Source organism: Clupea harengus, chromosome 21 (assembly GCF_900700415.2).
Source record: "Clupea harengus chromosome 21, Ch_v2.0.2, whole genome shotgun sequence".
In the NCBI taxonomy this organism is placed as follows: Eukaryota; Metazoa; Chordata; class Actinopteri; order Clupeiformes; family Clupeidae; genus Clupea; species Clupea harengus.
This window is the reverse complement of record NC_045172.1, coordinates 16,613,008-16,635,314: the sequence shown is the minus strand read 5'-3', so window position 1 is coordinate 16,635,314 and position 22,307 is coordinate 16,613,008. Positions and strand designations below refer to the sequence as shown.

At 43.2% G+C, this 22,307-nt stretch overlaps 1 protein-coding gene across 1 annotated transcript; it reads right to left on the bottom strand.

The window, feature by feature from the left end:
• Nucleotides 1–257: 257 nt before the first annotated feature.
• Nucleotides 258–4,911, bottom strand: spp1 (secreted phosphoprotein 1). Its single transcript, XM_012840552.3, has 8 exons — nt 4,822–4,911; nt 3,311–3,375; nt 3,150–3,191; nt 2,822–2,884; nt 2,404–2,454; nt 2,017–2,133; nt 1,112–1,420; nt 258–1,000 (listed from the first exon to the last, which is right to left on the bottom strand). Exons 2-8 carry the CDS (start codon nt 3,362–3,364, stop codon nt 521–523), a joined length of 1,116 nt encoding a protein of 371 aa, XP_012696006.2. The 5' UTR covers nt 3,365–3,375; nt 4,822–4,911; the 3' UTR covers nt 258–520.
• Between the last annotated feature and the right edge of the window lie 17,396 nt (nt 4,912–22,307).

The window sequence follows — 22,307 nt, the reverse complement described above, 5'->3', positions numbered from 1 at the left end:
TTTAGGTTCAGTTTGTGGTTAGGCTGGTTTTGTACATTGCTCATTTGTGGAGAACTGGCTAAACCATTTGAGGACTAGACTGCATGGTTTTGGGGCTCACAATAACAAAGTCTTTTTTTGGAGGGGCCGGGGGTGGCAGCGGGGGTGGGGTTGTACTGGGCAAATGCCGAAAACACAGGAAATGCAACAAGCTAAAAGTACTGAAAAAGAGCATTTTTATTAATACATTTAGATACATTATACCGTTATACATAGTAGTAAAATATATATATATATAAACGTAAACATATATGGTAAATGTGCAATAAACAAAAATGCCTGTGCTTCTCTGAGACACCATTGACATTTAATTGCTCTTTACAAATGTTGCAAGTACAGACCTTCAAAGGGCCACAATGTCTTTGAATGTTCCCTACTACGCCCTCTAGCTCAGTTTATCAGTCCTGTCAGACTTGTCGGTGCTTAGCTGTGAACACCACAGAAGTTTCCTCACCAACCATGGGGGGCCGGGCCATTAGTTTTACTTGGCAGTAATGACAATGATGGGGGCCTCGCTAGTGGGTTCCGGGCCCTGCTCATCTGAGTTCGAGTCGGACATACTCTCCTCGCTCTCGTCGCTCTCGTCACTGTCGGCAGCGCCGGCCGTGGCCGTTGCCGCGCTCTCCTCGCTGCTCTGGCTGCTCTTGGACTCGTCCTCCTCCTGGCTGGCGCTGGCGCTGGCGCTCTCGCTGGTGCCGTCGCTGTCCGCGCTGGTGCTCTCCCCCTCGGCCTGAGCCGCTGCTCCCTCCGCCGCTGCCGCCTGCTGCTCGTCGCTCTGGCTCTCGCTCTGGGACACTGGACCTTCGGCAGCGGGGGCACCGCTCTCCAGGACGGCCTCGTCGGCGGCTGCCTGCTTCAGGCTGGCCTCGTCCTGGGTTCCGCTGGAGGTGTCCAGGCCCTGGCTCTCCACGTCTGGGGTGCTGGTGTCCTCCTCCAGCATCTCCTCGTGCACCTGGAGGGCCTTTGGCCGAGACAGAACAGTGGGTTTACTGGCAGGACTGAGCTTACTTACAGGCAGTGCAGATGAGGCGGGCATGCGGGAGCTATGCGATGGCCGTAGGACGGTGTATACCTTGTAAACCTTCAGGGTCTTGTCGATGTCATTGGTGTTGTCCTCGAAGGTCGCCCCGGATTTCTTGCTCACCAGGTTCATTCCCATCTTGTCATCGTAGAACTTGTAAGGTGAAGGCTCCTTCTCAATGGCGTTGCTCTCCACGTAGATGATGGATTTCTTGTAGTCACTGTAGCCCATGCTGTCTCCCCGGCCACTGTCGGTGAAAGCAGGGAACGTGGGCACCACTATAGACACGGGAATAGCAGTGGTGGCGGCAGTTGGTGCCTCTCCAGACTCCGTACTTTGACTAATGCTCTCTTCAGTCTCCTGTAAAACATACATGGCCTTTAGTCTGGAGATAGCCTGCTCTGTCATTACCATACTCTACTGCTCTGTAAATCCTTCTGCCCTCAGCGGTAATCCAAACAAAGCTATGTATATCTCAGTTATAAAAGTAAAGTCCATGCTTGTTCTCACCAGAACCGTACACACACATTGCGAAGTTGTACCATATAGTGGCACTTGGAAACGTTTAGAGTAAAAAAAAAAAAAAAAACACTTTATAGAGCCAACAGGACAAACAGGAAGTTTCCCTTTTTCTACATCACAGCAGCTTCATTGTAGTATCTATTCATAGTCATCTGCAGTATGACTATCGCAGACCTGTGTCATTCATATTTACATGCATTTGCATATGTGTTAGAATGGGGTAACTCTGGCATATATCATTTGGTCTCTGTGCAAAACCGGAAGATGAAAATGATATATGGCATGGGTGACTTCTCTGGGATGTTGCTGGATTTCCAGCCCATCTCCATTGTATGGCCGCATATAGCTCTGGTGACTCATGCCACATGTGTGTGAGAGGAGGAACATGTCTCGAGACACGTCGGTCTCAAGATGGCATAAATGCGGTGACTCACGCTCTCCACCGTGGCCACGCTGTCTGCGCTGTCGGCGCTGTCGGCGCTGTCTGTGCTGTCTGTGCTGTCTGTGCTGTCTGTGCTGTCTGTGCTGTCATCGGATGCCGTGTCGGATTCCTGAAGACAGAAGAGCATACACCAGTCAGTTTCATTTCACCACCATGCAAATTACCCAAAGGCAAATCAACATCTTTGTGTATTTCATGCAAATGGATTACTTCCCAGGAACTTCCAATGTATATGAATGGTGTGTGTGTGTGTGTGTGTGTGTGTGTGTGTGTGTGTGTTTGTGTGTCTGAGTGTGTCTGTGTTTCACTAAGAAAATCTAAAAATGTAGCAGATGCGGTACGCTCCAGGGCTTGTTTACAAACAGATCCATCTACATACCTCAGTTTCCTCTGATGTCTCTGAGCTCTCATCCGAATCAGCAGGAGCGGCCTGAAACAACAGCCCACGGTGAGAAAACACTAAAACACTAAAACACTCCCACTCATCAGGCAAGTAGCAATTACCCCAAGCCTACGTGTGTGTGTATATGTGTGTCTGTGTGTGTGTGTGTGTGTGTGTGTGTGTGTGTCTGTGTGTCTGTGTGTCTGTGTGTCTGTGTGTGCGCTTGTATATGTGCATGTGTTTGTATGTGTGTGTGTGTGTGTGTTTATTGCGCATTTTTGTAATTGGGTTTAATCTAAGCATTTAAACAACTGAGTTCTCAGTTGAACAGTAGAGTCTTACCGGCTCTACAGCCTCAAGGGTCAGTTTGTGTGAGTTTGTGTGAGTTGTGTGTTGTGTGTGTGTATGTGTTTACCGGCTCTGCAGCCTCAAGAGTCAGTTTTTCAGCAGCTTTCCGAAGAGCTGGAGCTGGCCTCACCTGGGCACAGAAGAAGACATTTACACGGTCAACACAGAGACAAACAAAAGACAAGTAGCTTGTTATATACTGTATAGAGTATATATTATTAGAGGTAGATATTAACAGGTAAAATGATTGCCACCTTGTAAATTATTGCAAAACTGTATGACTGAATCATCTGAAATGTGCATCAAGATTTTGTCAGTTTAGAGGGCCTGCATATTTGGAAAGGACACAAAGTGCCTTCTGTAAACCTGATGTTCATATTTTAAATTAAACTTACCACTTCTTCTGAACTCTCTGAACTGCTTGCAGAGCGTTTCACCTAAGAAAGAAGAGTACAATTAAATGATCATGTTACATGGTCATTACATAAATGGAATCATAGTTCTGGAGGAAATGTATTTATTTAGAGTAGAGTGTTTTGTTTTACATGTGACTTACTGGGTGGCAGAAAACGCTTGCAAAAAGAAGTACGAAAACGATTACAGCCTTCATGGTCTTGATGTCTGGAAAAGAAGGAAAAATCGTTAGCCTTCTTACATTTCAAGAATTCCTTATTCCCATCACAGTAAACCTTTAAACGGGACTTTTCATCATTGTGTCTCACATTTCCACACAGTAAACATTAAAATAGTTAGCTCTGCATTTTTTGGGTCCTCTAAATCCTGGTGAAAGCTTTATGAACTGTTCTACATAACGTCTCAGATCTAACTCTACTACAATTAAAGGGACATTTACTGCCAGTCACATTGTGACGCCTGTCTGAAGTGCGACCTCACAACTTCACAACAAAGCCAGACGAGGGAGCATTCCAGAGGGAGGATGCGTGCCCGCAGTCATGGCGGATATCCGGGCCGCTCGGGCCCCTCGTCGCCGAGAACCGCCAACTAACTTGCCAACTAACTTCCGGCCCAGAACATCCTCCATGTTTTCCATTTCAGCAGCACAAACTTGCACAAAGTATACGTTGAAACCTCCCGCTCGTGGACTCCACCTATAATGATCTCGGCAAGTGTATAATTCTCAGAGTTAAATGTGGAGGCGCAGAGAAAGCCAAAGCCACAAGGGGGCGTTGGGGGAAGGGGGGGGGGGGTAGTGAGAAACGCCTCAAGATTTATTTTGGAGGCTGGAGCCAGCTTCTCATTAGCTCCTCTATTACAACGAGGCGAGCCCTGAAATTTGTGGCCCTGGTGGAAAATGTGTAACGTAGCTTACGTGAAACGGAGCTGCGGTGGGAAGGGACTGCAGAGGCCGAGGCAGAGGCACGTCTGTGTGTCAGCTTTATTTGCACCGCCTGCTATTATTACCGTTTGGTCTAATGAGGCTTTGATATTGTGGCTTTGTTACTGGAACTTGTGAGTCAGTGACAAAACCAGGATGGGGGGAATTCAGACAGCCAATTGCTTCCTCCCTTTCCCCTCGGCCATGTCTGTGTTAATTGCTCTGGTTCCCAAACACGAATTGCGGTTTCATCTTTCCAAAATGAGCCTCTGACAGGGTGCATTTCTCAATTATGCAACTCTTTGTTTTAGAGAGCCTGGATGAAAGCGTTAGGATTGCAGTGGCTGCTATTCTTGTCTCACACTGGGAGAGAAAGACTTCTGAAAGTCTTCGTCACCAGACTGTCTTTAGTGCATACTGCACACACTGTATAAGAAGCATACATAGCACAGGAACACTGAAGTATTGAATCCTTGAAGTGTAAATCAAGGTCTTCAGTTTCAGGGGGAATGGCTCTTAGAACCTGAAGTGCATGCTGTTTCCCTCACAATAATCACTTTCATAACACACAGATGATGAACTGAAGTTGCCATTTACAAGTTGTGTGCAGCCTTTTGCATTCAACAAGAGGTGAGGATGGCATTTTAAAGATTTACAGATAACAAGTTGTAAGTATTATAAAAAATAAACTGAATAAAAACAGACAAAATGTATTGAAAGCTTTTTTTTACCTGTAGTTGTGTCTTCAAGGAATTCAAAGATTCACTTCAGGTTAGAGTCAGAGTGTTCCTCAGTATGCTCCTGGTTGCCAGTGAAGTGACTGTGGACTTTGATGCTGCCTTTGAGGATGCTGCTAGTTGGCTTATAAACCCTGCAGCCTCCAGTGTCAGCCAATGGTAGAGCAGCCCGTGATGTCATGAGGTTTACCACGGCTGTCCCACCTCCCATCTCCCACTCTTCCTGTGGTTTCTGCGGACAGCCAATGCAAACATTCACCAATGGGCATGATATGGGCACAACAAAAACTGTCATATTTTGTATTATTCTTGTGAATAATCTTTCCAAAGTCGAAAAAACATAAGAAAGGTGGACCGGTTGCATGTCTATAGAAGATTTTAACATTTCCACGCAAGTTGTGAGGATATCATGTCTTTTATATCATATCTCTCGAGCAGCCAGTGTCCAAAAATGAAAAAGGCATTGAAACATTCCAATGACAATCCAACTAAGCAAGTATGCATCCCGAAAGCAGAATTTGTTGATAAGGACTTTAGAGCAGAAATAGATTGTTTTTTAGTCTAAATCGGTTTAAATTCCGTATATTTTCAAAGTAATAATATTTCCACTTAAAGTAAATATAGAAACAGATGCACTGCTTTATTTTTAGAATTTGCATTTACCTCGTGTTTTGTTGATTCATCCGTCATATGAATAGCATGTTATTGGATTAAAAAATAAAGAAAACAAATATGGTGAAGGAAGCAAATAACAGGAACTCACAGGCATGGGTTAAATGTGATAAAACAACATAATCACCACTGAAAAACAGTAGAAAAAGAAAACTAAATGAAATGTGTGTTCATTGCCTTTGACAACGATCTAAGTCATGGTGGTCCATCACATGGATTTCTCAAGTTTGTGTGAACGACTTTGATTGACTAGCCTTGTTCAAAAGTTTACAGAAGGCAACTGTTGCAAAGTGATGGAGAAGATGGTGGCTGGTCAACACTAGAGGTCCCTACCGGGAGGAACGAGTGAGTGAGTGAGTCGTGTTGTGTTGTGTTGTGTTGTGTTGTCTCACCCACTCCCTGCATCCCAGTTCCCCATGTGGGAGGCCTGAACACAATGGAACTGACAGACAATCTGGCTCTTAGGTCATGACCTCTGTTAAAGCACAATTTGAAGATAGGTCTGAGACTAACCTTTGTTGGCTGTAGCGGGACAGAAACAAGGCAACTAGTGACTTCATGCTGTAAGTCATCTGTGTGTTGAGGATATCTGATCTCAGTGCAAGATGAATAACTGCAAAACACAATCACTACAAAATGCTCTGCTAAGTGTTATTGGCTTTTGTTCTACAAATGAATTAGGATACAGTAACACTGCATACTGTACGTTTTGAAGGGGACATGCTGATTATCTGCTAATCAGCATGGGCCTCTGTGGAGAAAAAAAACAAACTCAAGGCAACAGAGACAGATGGAGCTCAATCACTTACATAAGGAAGTTATATAAAGGCTCAGCCTTTATTCAGCAAGATAAGTTGTGATCTACTTTAAGAAGAATGGCTTAGGAATGCAGATTTGGCCCTGTCTAGGGGAGGGTTGGGCCATCACTCTTCTTCATGGGTGTAAAGAAGACTGTCTGCTTTATGCTACCATTCCCTGACACAGCCAGACAACTGTGCATTCCCTGAATTCTACAATATGATTATTTGCTATAAAGTTGGGCGCACATTATAGAAAACAATCCACCCTAAGTGGTAGTTAGAGTCAAACTCTCTGATGATTTGCCTCTTTGTCACAGACTCCACCTCGGGCTTGCAATTAACTAGTCTGGATCTGGGGAACTCATTTGACAGGAGTCTGTCCTTTCCCATTTGAATCACTTGATCTCTATACATCCATGTGCTGGGCCACCTCCCCTCAGGAGTGGAGAACCTGTTTTTTTTTTTTTAAGTGATTTAGATACCAGGGGAGTGAAGCACTCCATTAAGGTTAAGAATGCGCCTGAATTCCAGACTTCTGTCTGACAAGCTCGGATTGAATGCGCCAGGACATGTCACATTCGACACAGACCGAGAGGTTTGAGTAGAGCAAAAGCCGTATGTTTTTACCTCACAGTGTTCCATCTTGAGTGTCACCGCAACTATACGTTTCCTCAACGGTCTTTGTCTGGACGTTTTCGAGAGCGTCCAAATGAGCGTCCTGTTTTTCCGCTGTCTTGCGCCGTGCCAAGCAATCTGTGGTTCGCCGGCAAGATCGACACAAAAGACACCACCACCACGACTGCCACGGGATGATTTTCCCCACGCCATTCTGAAGTAATCATAGACTCCACCAAACTCGGCGCTGCCTCTGGATCAAAGAGCCTCTTCAAATTTATCTGTCTTTTTATTTGCCCTTAATCACATAAACAGATATTGATAGTCTGAAAATATCATTAAATGTAATGGAATTATATTTTAATATGAAGAGGCAGGATGTCAATACAATATTTTAAAACTGGCCTATAGATAATGTAAAATAAATAGTGTAGTCCAAAACAGCTGGGAAATTCCATGGTGAGCAGGAAGATGGCGCTTGATACTTTGACCTCAACTCAGATATTAATTAGGAGATAGTATTTATGATGATATTGCATTTTCTTATTTAGATAAGATTATTAAGAACTATTTAGATGTATATATTGTGTTTTACGTATGTATTATGAGATATTATAGAATTTAATAAACATGTATTGTATCCCAAATGTATACAAGAGTTTATTGAATGGGTGTGTTGGCTACCTTATGGATGAGTCTTTGTGTAAAAACAAATTGACATAGGCGCAAGTGGTCCTAACTAATGCTTCGGCAATCTGAGGCACAATGTGATACTGGATGGCTCTCCATGTTCTCCACAGAGTGTGTTAAATATCTTAATCGCAGCCGGGTCAGTTTGGTGCTGTGGTTTGGCTGTGTGTAAGACCTTAAAAATACATGTGGCACCAATTGAGACGGATCCACAGCATTAGTTTACGATGCTGATGTCATTCCTTGAGACACTTAACCCATGTACAATACAACTCCACTGTGGTCAAGTTGAGACCAGGCCATCATTGTGGTCCATTTTTGTTTGGAAATAACCCATAAATTCCATATTACAGTATGTGGATTTGCTATTAATATCCATATTTTCGCCTTGGAATGTGGATTTCAGCCATGAGCTTTTGTCCGGTAGAAAATGTATAAGAACACTGGAACACACCAGGAATGATGTGGCCCTTTACTGGTTCAATTTATGTCGGCTGAATGAGTTGTTTAAGACCCAGGGGTCATAAAGTGTGGTGTAGCACTAACTATTATACAATCCCAGCTAACAACTGTCAGGGCACTGTGAAGCCTATATAGTATGCCCCTGCTACAGTCAGGTGCTCTTGTTGCTGGGAGACCATTGTCAGTATTCTGCAAATAACTGGTTAGAGTGTGTTTTCCATTATTTGTATGTAGTATGTTTTGTGTCTTAAAGGTTTCAGCCATGTTAATGGCAGCAAGGTTCACTGGAAAGGGAGGAGAGTCGTTTAATGTTAAAGAGGAATTAAGTGTCTGCTACTGAGTGATGTCTCTGTACAACCAGTTGTTAAAGCTTTTTGAAGGTTACAGTAAAAAGAGTTGTATTTTTGAAGATCATGCCAAACTTATACAGCACAGAGGCTAGGGAGCTGGTCCTTAAAGCAGCAGTAAGGAGTTTTGGTCAAAAACTAGAAATCTAACTACTGCAGGCTTGCAATAACCTTTTAAACACCAACAACAGCACAGCTGGCACTGGTGAAAGGCTTGCTAGGATGCTATGTCATGTTTATGGCGATATAGTTGGAGAGGTCGTGCTGTGTAAGCTTTTTTTTACATTTTTGCAGGGTGGTCTGGCCCCAACTACAGAACTGCATAGTGCATGGCCTAAGTGGCTAGTTGGAATGGCGGGGTGTTTATTTGTCCTTCACAGGACCATATACCAGGACAATTAATTTAAAGATGATAACAGAACTAGTTGCCTTGAAAAAAACAAGCTTCAAAAAGTGGCAAATTGTGGCACGCTGTCTCTTTAAGAGGGTAATTTCGAATGACATTTTGTTTAAACAAAATAAGGGTAGAATTCTATTGCTCTGCACAAGCCTATATATGCTTAGACAGGAGGCCGTTAAGCGTACTTTTCTTTTTGTGTTTTTATTCCTTTGTTTTGAAAAGACAGTTTGGCAGACTAGAGAGAGAGAGAGAGAGGGAGACGGGGGAGAGGGAGGGAGAGAGAGAGAGAGGGAGAGATTAAGGGAGAAATAAGGGGAGAGGGAGGGAGAGAGAGGGGGAGAGCAGTGGGGAACGGTGTGGAAAGGGACCAAAGTGGGGAACCCCAGAGAAACATCTTAACCACTAAGTACATGCATCGTAGACACTAACAGTAATACATATGTCGAAATGATAGGTGATTCACACAACAACTAGACAGACCTACTCATCCTACACCTTTCAGGCAATTAAGACATCAGACAGATAAACATTGCAGACTTGCAGACCCAGTTTGTTGGGAAATGTCAGCCGCCTCTCTCAAACACACATCCGGTCTTGCTAAATTGAATAATCAGTGGTTGACATTTCCATCATACTTTAAAAAAATGAATAAATAAACAAATAGATACACATTTAAATGGAGTCTACTTGATCATTACTGATCAAAGCTGCCTGAATCCATCATCCGCTGAAACCATGTGTAACCTACATTGTGTAGACAAACACAGTCCCACACCATACTCAAAGTCGTAAGGCATGGGAGGCAGGCGTGCTCAAGGAGGGTAAAACCCATGGGTGGTAGCATCTGTCGCTAGCAGGTCCCTGGCTTAAGGTGTCGGGGAGTGAGGTTTACTCACTGTACACGCTGGCTTCCATTACACTCACCTCCCTAAACCTCACTCCCTATCCAGGTCACGGCACCAATGTAAACTGCCTGGTGTAGACAAGTACAGTCCCGTGCCTGACTCAACCTTGCAACCTCAGGTGTGCTACGGGTGTGCTACGAAGGAGGCTGAAACCCATGGGCTCTAGCATCTGTCGCTAGCACTTCCCTTTGGGGGAAACTTCTTTGGCCACATTTTTGCTAGGGACAAAAAACGATTTAAATCAGTGTAGTATTGAGTTAAAACGCTATAAAAAAGCAACCACAAAACAGCTATACAATATAATCCTATGGGGCAAGCATCTGCGTCAAAGTAAACCTGTGTCTGTTTACCTCAAAAGCTGTGACGAAATTCTCGAAAATAACTGTTTCTTCAGTTTCTGTAGTTTAAGTAAAAACAGTAATTTTACAGTTATTGAAGAAAATAGACACAGGTCTATCTTTCTAGGGATTCTTTCCATATAGTCAGACACGTATAATTACATTATGAGCTTGTCAGTGGCAGAAAAAAGTGGTTGATGCGGATGCATGCCCCATATGATTACATCGTATAGCCATTTTGTGGTTGCCAGTTATAGCGTTCTAACTCAATATTGGACTGGTTTGGACCATTTCTGTCCCTGGTAAAAAATTTGACCCAAAAAGGGCCAAGTTAAAAAGGTTAAAAACACTGAAGTTCCCTTTAAGATGTCGGGGAGTGTGGTTTACTCACTGCACAACACTGTAGTCTCTGGCATGCTCAAGACACAAGCATGATCAAGGCTGGATCCATTCCAGGGTCTGCTTTTATCAGTCGGCACTTAAAGGCCTAAAAGGAGTGCACTTCCATGTCCCTGGCCCTAACTGATTTACAGAGAATGGCTCTGATCAAACTGAGACTGTTCATGTCTTAGATAGGGTTTAATGGGACCTGAAATAACATCTGAGGAGATTAGAAATGTCTCTTGTCTTCCCTGTAGAATGATGATTTAATTTTACTTTTGTAATACAGAATACATGCATCAATGTTATGACTGTCTTTGCCTTGAGGCTTTTTTTAACAAAAAAACAATATATAAAATATATGTAAGGCTATTGTGTGTCAGCAAAAGTGAAAAAATATTTTGTTGTGTTTTATAACTGGTGTTCCTGCTTCAGATACAGAGAGGGGAAAGAACATATTTTATTGTTCAAATACAAATTACCCAATAACAATCATAAAACTAATATTTTCGACACGTCTTAAAACCAAGGGATTGGCCCACCGTTAAGAAACAACAGAGTTCAAGAGGACTGGAAACAATGGATTTCCCCTTCATTATTTATTTTGTTAAACCACCATCTGCAATGACAATTTTGCGTATATAAAATATATAAAAGAATATGAGAACTAGAAATAAAATAGTGGCAGTAAATAAAAATCAAACATTGTGGAATCCATTGAAAGACTGTTCCAAGTCAGCCCTGTTGTTGTGCTAGAGGGATGTGCAATATAGTATGCTCCACTGGCACAGTATCAATAAGCCACTTCCAAGCCCAGATCAACAGCCATCAATACAATTTAAAACTCAGAACTGCATCCCTGCTAGAAACAGTCTGGCTTCCACTGAGTCTTACATTCTGTGTTGACTTTCTTTTGTTGTATCATGTATCTTGATGGTCACAGTCATCACTGGCTGTAAATTGGCATGTCTATGTACTCTTGGGCCCATAGCAGGAGAGTGATTTATCCCTTTAAGTTATATGTTTTCATAAGACATGATTTGGAAGAGTGCGTGGGCCGTGCATCCTTTTACATTCAACACCAAATGCATGGAGGACCTCCTATGATGGAAGTTTTTGTCATGTTCAGTGTGGAGAATGGGATTAGGGAGGGGTCAAAAAAAAGGGGAACTTAAAGAAGATTTCACACCTATGAAGAGAGAAGAAAGCCGTTTCAGGGCAGCAGTGTCACCAGTCACTAGATCAGGTTTCTCCAGCACAGCCTTAGACTTCCTGAACCCGGCCTAAACTTAACTTCCATGAATTTGACGTGGTTTGTGATTTCAAGCGGTTTTCTGTTTTTTTTTTTTTCAATTTTTAACCTACCAGTCTTTTTACCCTGTCGTCCTCACTTCTCCACAATCCTCCAATGAGTTAAGGTCACTGAGACATTGCATTACAAAATGTCTACAACTGCTGTTTTCTCTGGTTTTGTGTATTATACTGTGTAATGTGGCGAGGGGGGGGGGGGGGGGGTTGTAATGGTTTGTGGGGGGTGGGGGAGTGAGTGTTCATGTCTGTATGTATTCTTGGTTTCCACCTCCACAGTTTCCACCATGACAAGGTCCACAGACTTCCTGTCCCTCAGACTAGTCTTCGGTTCCTCACTCTCAGGTCTCCTTTCCACTGAGTCACCATCCTGGGCCAGGTCAGAAGGGGTCGTCACGATCTACTGGCACAAGCGTAATGAAGGTAATTAAGCAGTTAACGGAACTGTAATTAGTTCTGTAAATAGAACTTATATAAAGAATGATAAGTCAGTGGATGAAATATGTAATACAGTGGTAAGCCCCAAATAACAAGTCCATGACAAGAGTAAGAGAAACGTCTTTTATTATCAATCAACGCATGCAGACAGACAGACAGCCACACACATACACATACACACACACACACACACACATCAACACATTATAACACACAAGGGAGGGGACAGATCCACCAACTAGACACTAATTATGGACATGCATGATTCAGTCTAAAAACAGGATCCTGCCATTTGCATAGATCAATGGTCACCATCAGCAACGTACAAAGAACTAGATCCACGGGCCTCCAGTCCCTCAGACTAGTCCTCAGTTCCTCCGGCTCAGATCTCAGGCTCAGGTCTCTGGTCTCACTGTCCTTGGCCAGGTCAGAGTGGGTCAGGCTCTACTGGCACACATCAGATACTGTACATCTGACCATGTACCACCACCACCCCCCACCCCCCCAACCCCTCCTGCTTACGCATGCACATTCATCCGCCTTGTTATAACCTGAAAAAACAAAACACAACCAAAGGCACATTCCCGCCTAGTCAACTGACCTCAACACAGACCACACGCACAGTAATGCAGTTGAACATTGAACGGCACCCAAATGATTACAGACTCAATGTTGCAAAGATATAAACGTGAAGCAGCCATCTTATCTTGCCAGAAGTATGCCGAGGTGGCCATGAGGCAAAACCAAGGGGCAAACTTGAACATTAGCAGCGTGAACATTTTCTTTGGGAGAGAAGATAAAATCCTTTTTGATGCCTTTTGAAACCTTTTGAAAATGTAGTAATGGAGTTAAGAATTCTTGACGGTTTTGAAAAACCTTTGAGGGAGAGGTTCAGTATAGAAATGATACAGAACCTTTTTTTTCAAAAGAAACACTGAGTTGTAAATGGGGTTCTTTGGGGTCTGGGAGGGGTACAAACAGAGTCCATCAGGAAACAAGCAAAATAACCTTTTTCATTCACATAATGTGCGTGTCACTAAACTTGTTCTTGTCACTTGGTCCACAGTAGATTATACCAAGACAACAGTCAGGCTTCTCAACCCAAAAATAAACAACTGTGTGTTAAAAGCAACCTCGGTTTACTCAGGGCCTCTGACTTCTGTTTTTTCAAGGTGGAGTCATCATAGTAAATAAAAAAATCCGACAAAGGATTATCCCGTTTCTGTACGCTGTACCTCCTAAAGCGAGGTACCACAGAACAGCACATCCCAGCCATCTCTAACCCAGTGTAGCCAACCATGTGATTAGTGGTGTGCTGAGGAGACGGCTGCTTAACCTCTCTACCAGGGCTCATGTGGATCTGTGTCATGTCCCTAACATGCTACTGGAAAGGTTAGTTGATATACAGCCGGTCTTTCCCACATCATAAAGTCTATTGACGCTGGCAGAGAGTACAGTGGTGGTCAACTCCTTGTGACCCCATTTGACACTGGTACATGTTTCACACCACAACATTAATGCACCATAGTCAAGACTAGAAGAATCTCCTGCTTTCTTAAAATGGTAAGAAATTGGTATTGCATTTACAGATAATTTCATTTTAAATGATGACAGTTACAAAGGGTTAACAAAACCCCTCTCCACAGGGTGCCATTGTCTAGTGTGTTAAAATTAGGGGCAGGCTCAAATCTGGCCAGTCTTCAAGTGTTGTGCCAATGCATGTGGGCAGAATGAATGCCAACATTAAGTCAACAACTATCATTAAAAACAAACTCATTAACTGTGCCGCCACAAAAAAAATTAAGAATAACAAGTGTGAGGAGTGAAGGCACTTCAAAATCAGGTCATCTGTCAACACTGGACTGCACTGGATTTCGGTCAACTGATACACCAGAGGCTCGCTATATTAAAAATGCATTGCTAACAAACAAAGGACTCATCCTTCTATACGCAGTTTTTTGTATGGAAGGTTACATTTCACAATTAAGCTTCACTGAACTTCAACATGAGACCCTTGGAAATGTCCCATCAGTGCTCCCTTGTTTTCCATCTTAAAGAGGGAAACTCAATCTGTTGGGCACAGTGGAGTAAATGGGTGTGATATCCAAGGGTATTTCAATATTATTTTAACAAGCTCTCTGTTAAATGTGCCTATAAACTAACTTTGACCATTTCTAAGCAGGGAAGAGACTCAGCAAGTTTATGGTTGCACTAAAAAAATACTGGGTTTGACAGTGGGACAAATACTTTGGAGTTCTTATATAATGATGTTGTTGCATTGTTGTGTAGGCAGAAATGAATGTTCTGACCATCATACTAGGAGAGAAAAGAATATACACTGACTGATAACATATATATATAACGTATAACACTGATTATCAGAGGGGTTCAACCCACAGGTATTTGACTTCACACATCACAGATCATATTACTGTAATAAAACGAGCTGTTATACATGCTATTGTAAAGTCATTATCTAAAACAGTATCGTTTCAGAGTGTTTATTTCCATTTGTATTATGGAAAAACAACGCACATACAATCATAAAATAACAGATAGCATTGCACAGGAAGATTAACAGTGTATGAATTCAGATGAGGCTGTGCAGAATTATGGCTAAGACGATAGCCTGCTGAAAGTGATATAAAATGGTGCTCGGCTATGCTTTCTGCACATCGGGGCATAAACGCTGAGCATGTGATGTTTACTTTATGACGTCTAGACATCAGAGCTGCTGTATGTTTGTGTGCAGCTTCATTTACTCCTTTCCATCCAGACAATAAACTGTAAACTCTGTTATGATTACAAACGAGCCTCCCAAAACCAATGGCGTTTACCCATAAGACTGTCTGAGCAGCCAGACAGGCAAGGCTGTCAGACACACAGAGACGGACGGAGAGACTGTCTGTCAGACCAACAGACAGACTCAAGGAGGAGGCTGAGAGGCTGAGGAAAGGAGGTGAGGCAGAAGCGGAGAACAAGACGAGGCAAGTCTCTGGAGTCTGTTATATCTGAGGCCGACATTTATATGGTGCAATAATGTACACTTCATGGACACTTCCAGGTTAATACTGTTGAGTTTTGTATATCTGGGAAAAAAAACACAGAATAGACTGATAATCTCCATATAAATGGATATAAACAATGCTAATAAGAAACTTGCTTGGATAAAGCTACCTTTAGCTTACTGATCGCACCAAAAAAATCAGAAGTGGGTGTTTGTGTCTAGGTTTTTTGCCATAGTCTATGGTTTTTGCCATGGTCTGTGTTTGTGTGTATCTTGTCTACCAATAACCTGCCACCTACTGATGAAAAAATCAGCAGGACAGTAGGGAAGCTCATGGCTTTGGTTAGCATCAGATGGAAATTCCATTCTTGTGGCGTTATCACCTATTGACAAATTCTGGGAATGACAAGGAAAAGCAAGAGGAATGATGCCAAGAATGATGTCTGAGCGAACGCTGACCGAGTTTTATGCCTTTTTGCCCTCTTTATGTAAACATGCGCTGCTGTAGAATTGGAAGGATACATTAAAAAGATTACCACAGCAGGCCTATGCATTTCAACATAAAACTTAAAAAGAGGAAAATCCATGTTGTCATTTTAACACAGCAATTAAAATTTGTGTTCACAAAATAAAGATTACCACAGTATGTTTTATAAATATTTAAATTTGACACGGGTCCCCTTATAAAAAAGTGTGGACAAAAATTATGATGGATGTGGTTCATATCAGGGCTGCAAAAGGCATAAAAATCTCAATTAGACGAATTGTAAAAAGTGAAACAGGATGATGGATGGAAACCCAGAATAATGTGGTGGCCGCCAGATAGGAGCAGGGCAGGGACGCCAACACAGAAATCCCCCTTGCTGGGACAGGGCTTCATAGGACAGCATGCCAGTGAAAAAAATGAGATCTGCACTAAAGAAATTACGCTGTAGCTTGGCGGCATGGATCCAATACAAATATACTGTAAATGGAATCTAAATTATGATATTAACAAATCTATAAAAATTTTAAATATTGAAAAATGATCAGCTTTGACTTTGGTTGCTGAAATGACATTGTGGTGACGATAGTGAGTGGCGGTGACTGTTTAGTGCCTTTCTCCCAAGCCACAGAGAGGGCAAACCCCTGACGTAAGTGTCAGAAACATCAGTGTCCATGTAAGATGGAGAATGGCCTCGGGTTATAAATGTAGGCGATAAATTAGTTCTTTGAAAGGAGCTCTGGAGGCCAGATACTTAGTAAATCACAAACGAGGAGGCAGCAGGACAACATGGTGACCCAGTGGCCCGAGTGACCTCGCCGTTGCTGGGAGACACCTCAGAACTTAATCTGAAATGAGTGTGGGGAAGACTGTGACAAACGCTGGTGAAATGTGGAAATGGAGTTTCAGAAGCATAATGCCTCTGCCATTATTCTTTTTTGTCGGTATCTGAGGAAAAGGCTCTTGATGGATATGGAGCACACAACATCTCAAGCCACTGCCATGGTAATACACCATGGGGAATACTGTGACATATGCTGATGAAATGTGGAAACAGAGTTTCAGAAGCATAATGCCTCTGCCATTATTCTTTTTTGTCGGTATCTGAGGAAAAGGCTCTGGATGGATATGGCGCACACAACATCTCAAGTCACTGCCATGGTAATACACCATGGGGAATACTGTGACATATGCTGATGAAATGTGGAAACAGAGTTTCAGAAGCATAATGCCTCTGCCATTATTATTTTTTGTCGGTATCTGAGGAAAAGGCTCTGGATGGATATGGCGCACACAACATCTCAGGTCACTGCCATGGTAATACACCATGGGGAATACTGTGACATATGCTGATGAAATGTGGAAACAGAGTTTCAGAAGCATAATGCCTCTGCCATTATTCTTTTTTGTCGGTATCTGAGGAAAAGGCTCTGGATGGATATGGAGCACACAACATCTCAAGTCACTGCCATGGTAATACACCATGGGGAATACTGTGACATATGCTGATGAAATGTGGAAACAGAGTTTCAGAAACACAATGCCTCTGCCATTATTCTTTTTTGTCGGTATCTGAGGAAAAGGCTCTGGATGGATATGGCGCACACAACATCTCAAGTCACTGCCATGGTAATACACCTCCCCTTCACACCAAACAGTTCACCTGACCTCATCAATAAACTATTCTTACTTCTGGTGAGGATACTGTCTCCACTTATGAACCTTAAGTTACGGAAAACCTTACAGGCGTCTTTAAAAAGTCCCTGTGAGGTTAAAGAGGTCTATAAATCAGGCTTGTCTAAAGGTTTAATCATTTCATCAGTTTTACACTTCGTGTTTTCCCCACGTCTTCTTCTCCGCCCACATTTCTCTGTGTGTCATTAACATGAGTTTCACTCCGCTATTATTAGTCTTCTGTAACTTCTTCATCCATGATAGAGTATGCTGTTACCCAGACTCATCTCTTCATTGTATTTCAGATAATTAATTAATCAGAGACATTATATTTAATCTATTAATCTAAATATTATGTCTGTGCTAAATATTGTGCTGTCATCCTGAGCTTTGCTAAAATTGAGAGAAAAAAAAGAAAAGAGAAAAAGTAAAATTTGACAGAATGATCTTCAGAGCTGATCTAAACTTAACTTTTTACATAATATTTTTGTCATTGCACTCGTGCCTTCAAAGTATGGCTTCTGATGCCAGTGCACCAGTGGGGCTCCTGAAAGGTCACCCATGTGATGTCTGACCACTGAGCTCACTTATTCTTTCCATGTTAAACAATCAAACACTTTTAACAGGGAAACCGCAAGCGTTTCCTGTGCCCCCCCCCCCCCCACCCCCCTGCTGCACATGAAGAGCATCAGTCTGTGCGCGACAAAAAAAAACACGCTTTCACCGCACGGTACATTTTCACATGTAGCGACATGCTTTGTGTGCTCTTCTCCGCTTACTTTCTTTAGACATTTTCATCTTTTTACAGTAATATTTTCTGTTATTGGGACCCAGTCTGATGCGAAAAACACATGAGGGAATATATAAAACTGACAGTTGTGGGACGATCATCTTTTTCAGGCATCCAGGAACAGATGTCAACAAGCTCGCCCACCGCATGTCTTTTATGGCCACGAACACAAGCTATCCACCTCAAAGTGAACCCCAAGCCTGTTATGTTCCTGCACGGATGGCGTGCATGTCGCAGGTCATGACAGAGGAGGAGATGGAGATCCTTCCACTTGGCAAAAACACGCAAGGAACATGAACCATGGGTATGAACCACGGGTCAGTGGAGTCGGCCATGTTAGCTTGCGAGTGCTCTAGGCAGACTGGAACAGGTGCCCCACTACAAATACTGTAACAATCGCTGTTATGGACGTCTTGATGGTCCTGAAGGGCAGTTTAGTGAATGCAAACTAAACTGCCACCTGTTACAGGTCAGAATGCCGTGGCTGAGGATTTAAAAATTGCATAACCGTCTTAGCAGGCTCTTATTACACTCCTGATCCAATAAATACTTGGACATGGACCAAGACCTAAGTCTGCATGAGGTGGCATTCTTGCCCCAGCTAAATAAGCAACACAATAGCCACGGAATAGCTCTTCATGAGCCCATTTTCTCTCAGGCCTTAGTGCCTTCCTGCCTATATGCCCACCATCGGTAGATGTTTTGTATTTCGAGTCTATTCATACATCGCAGCAATAACACTAGGTGGTAAGGCCATCTTTTCGAAGAAATACCACTCTCGCATCTGAAAGTAACGTACTGCGAGGCTTGGTGTGTGGGCCAAACATGTCATCAAATTGCCAGTGTGGTTAGGGAGCCTATGATCAAACCCAGGTGAGGGTGTGAAGGCTTGCTTTCCCGTATTACTAAATACTGGCAGACGGGTGATCAGCTCCAAAAACAAAGTGGAGCGCCGTCTGACCTCTGGTGTTTCTAAAAGGAGGAGTTGTGTCCCACCCTTTACGGGTGTTTTTACTGTTGTGTGTCTCAATAGAAAGCCCTCTATTTGTGTGTGTCAGTGTGTGTGTGTGTGTCTAAGTACGTGTGTGTGTGTGTGTGCCTGAGGGTGAATGTGTGATGTATGTCTCCATAATGTGTTTGTACAGCTGTACACATGGTGTTGTGCGTCTGAGTGTATCCTTGCATGACTATGTGTCTCTCAGTGAATATTTCCACAAATATGTGTGTGCGTGTGCAGTATGTGTTTGGAGTACAGACTTGTGCAAGCATGTGTGTGTGTGTGTTTGTGTGTGTGTGTGTGTGTGTGTGTGTGTGTGTGTGTGTGTGTGTGTGTGTGTGTGCGTGCTTGTGCTTCCCTCCACACAGACTGTGTATACTACACACACAGTACATGTGTGCTCTTTTGTGTTAGTATTCATGTATAATTTGTAAGTGTGTGTATGTGTATCTGTGTTTCTCTGTGTGTGTGTGTGTGTGTGTGTGTTATTAGGATGTCTGTCGTCAAAAATAGTTTGCGGTCGAGGCCGTGGGCAGTTGTTAGGCCGTGTAGCCAGGGCTCATTGTGTGGGAGGCGGGTGGCAGGGCAGGGGAAGTCTGTCGCGGGCTGCAGTAAAACCTAACCACATCATGCTGCTGGAAGCCCACTCTGCACAGACACCACCACCAGCTCCTCACAGCCTAAGGCTCCAAGCATTTTTATGGCAAAGGAAAAACTGTGTGTGTGTGTGTGTGTGTGTGTGTGTGTGTGTGTGTGTGTGTGTGTGTGTGTGTGTGTGTGTGTGTGTGTGTGCACTTGTCTGTGTGTTCATACGAATGTGTATATGAGGTAGACAGACACGGAGAGCATGCTCAGTTTCGTGTATCTTTGTTTCTATGTGATTGAGTGTGCGTGTGAGAGAGAGTGTACATGTGGAAAGTATGTTTGTGAGTTTGACGCAAACACGCAAGTTTGTTTATTTCAGTGCGTGTAAGAGAAATGGTGAGCGCATACTTAGCCTTGACTTTCACGTATTTGCATGTGAGTTGTTGTTTGTGACAGTGTACATGTGCGGGAGCACGCTCAGTGTTTGTGACTATGTGTGAGTGGAGAATGCATGATGTGTATGTGTCTCTTTGCGTGGGTGTGTGCGTGTGTAAACGGCTGCAGTGAAACAGAGATTATACACAAGGAGATTACAACTCTTCAAAAGAATATTTGAGGTTCCGTCTGAAGTGTATATTTACTACAGCTACAGCTTTACCTACAGGGTTATACGCTGAATGACAACCCACCGCTGCATGTTGAAGTTCCAACCCCGACAGACTCAGCCTGTAATGCCCTCTGTGAGCAAAATAAATGGACGGAAACACGTCTGCGTATGTTGTGGAGGGAGTGGACCACATCAGGGCTGAGAGAGCGAGAGCGAGAGCGAGAGCATGACAAACATGTAATAACCAGTCTTTGTCAATTAAGTCTACACCCACGTCATGTCAAAATCGATCTGTTGTTAGTACAGAGGCCAGGCTTCCTGCCTTTATTTACGCACCCTGTTTCCCAACACTGTCTGGCATGCTTCCGGTGTGAAAGCTGATGGCCACCGGTGAAAGTCAACAGAGACATTTCAGGTGCGGTCAGAGGATGTGACAAGTTTTTTAAATAAACATCGGTGAGCTGTGTGAAGACAGACCCGAGGCCCTGCACTCTGCTCTAGAATGTGTGAAATTATGACAGCCAGCCAGTATTATGGGTTGCAATCAGGGGCGGCTCCCGAAAAAATTCTCAGGGGGGGCAATTTTTTTTATAATGATTAAGGCGACACATTCAGTAGGTACATTAAGTTAGCTGATTAACTCACACAGCAATACCTTTTTGTCCACTATTGGCAGCACACAACAGTAATACAGTATGTCCCCTCTTGCTACATAGCTAGAGTAGCAAGTTACAGGTGGAAAGCTATGGAAGAAAGTTGCATCCAGGAGCCTTCATAAGCAAACATGATGTGGCTCCACATTAAATTATCCCACTTTTTCATTATCCACGTGTCTCAAATGTTGTATGATGTAACATAGCTTAACAGGACACATGATATGTCTTATGGGTTGCCATGTAAAAGGATTTTGTGAAAAACAACACACCATTTTGTGCCAGGAGGCGTGCTCCCAATGCTCAGGGGTCTCCTACCCGATTGCTCTTCTCTTTTTGATGGGTCTTTTGCTTGTCCGTGTAGAGAAACCCTTGGTGGTACTTGGAGCCCTATGTTGTCAAAGACTACTGGGCGTCTCTGTTTTGGTTTACAAAGAAGTTTGTTTTGGATCTCAAGTCTGATGAGGGTGTTGTAGGATTCTGGACATCACATGCATAAACATGCACAGCGAGCAGGGAAACTCCCACAATTCTGAAATAAGATTGCCCTGAAAACAAACAGACAATGAAAAATCACTGTTTACTTTGAAACAAACCCTTGAACCTAAACATGCACCTATTTTAAACCCGTCTGATTGGGTAATCTAGCGTCTTCCACGGTCAGTGAGAGCCAGGCACCGTCAAATGGCAAAGAAAATATGTGTGGACAGAAATTGGGCTTTAAAGCGGGTAGGATGTGGAAATGTTGTTTAATTGTTATTTTCTTGTGTGCCAGATTTCTCCCTGGCATATGTGTAAGTAGCTCAGTCCAGAGGGACCCACTTTCAGGCAGGGCTTCATCAAGAAACCCGGTTAAGCAACACAGACTATTCTTGCATCCATTTTGGAACGAACATCTCCATGCTCAACCATGAAATAAGGGCATGGATGCATATCATCACTATGATATATGTGGTATGTTTGGAGCACCAGTCTCTTTTCAGGAATTCAGACCTTGCCCTTCTCTTTATCACTATCACTGTGGTGCTATTGTATCAGCAAGCTCTGTTGTGCAGACCATACGATTTGGCTGCTATGACAACGGTCTTCCCAGGGAGGCCTTGAAGAACGGAGCCTCCATTCACAAGCACTCACACTGTGACCTTAAAAGGTGGGTCACAAACTTCCTACAGTATGTTTAAGGACAAGAGGGTAAAAAATGCCAAAGGAAGTGCCAGGAAGCTCCATGTGGCATTGGTTTGGGTGCCGCCAACGCTCCATGACTGAGCCTCCTCTTGTGTAATTACAGGCTCCTCTTCTGGGTAGGACAAGCAGGAAAGCCCTTATA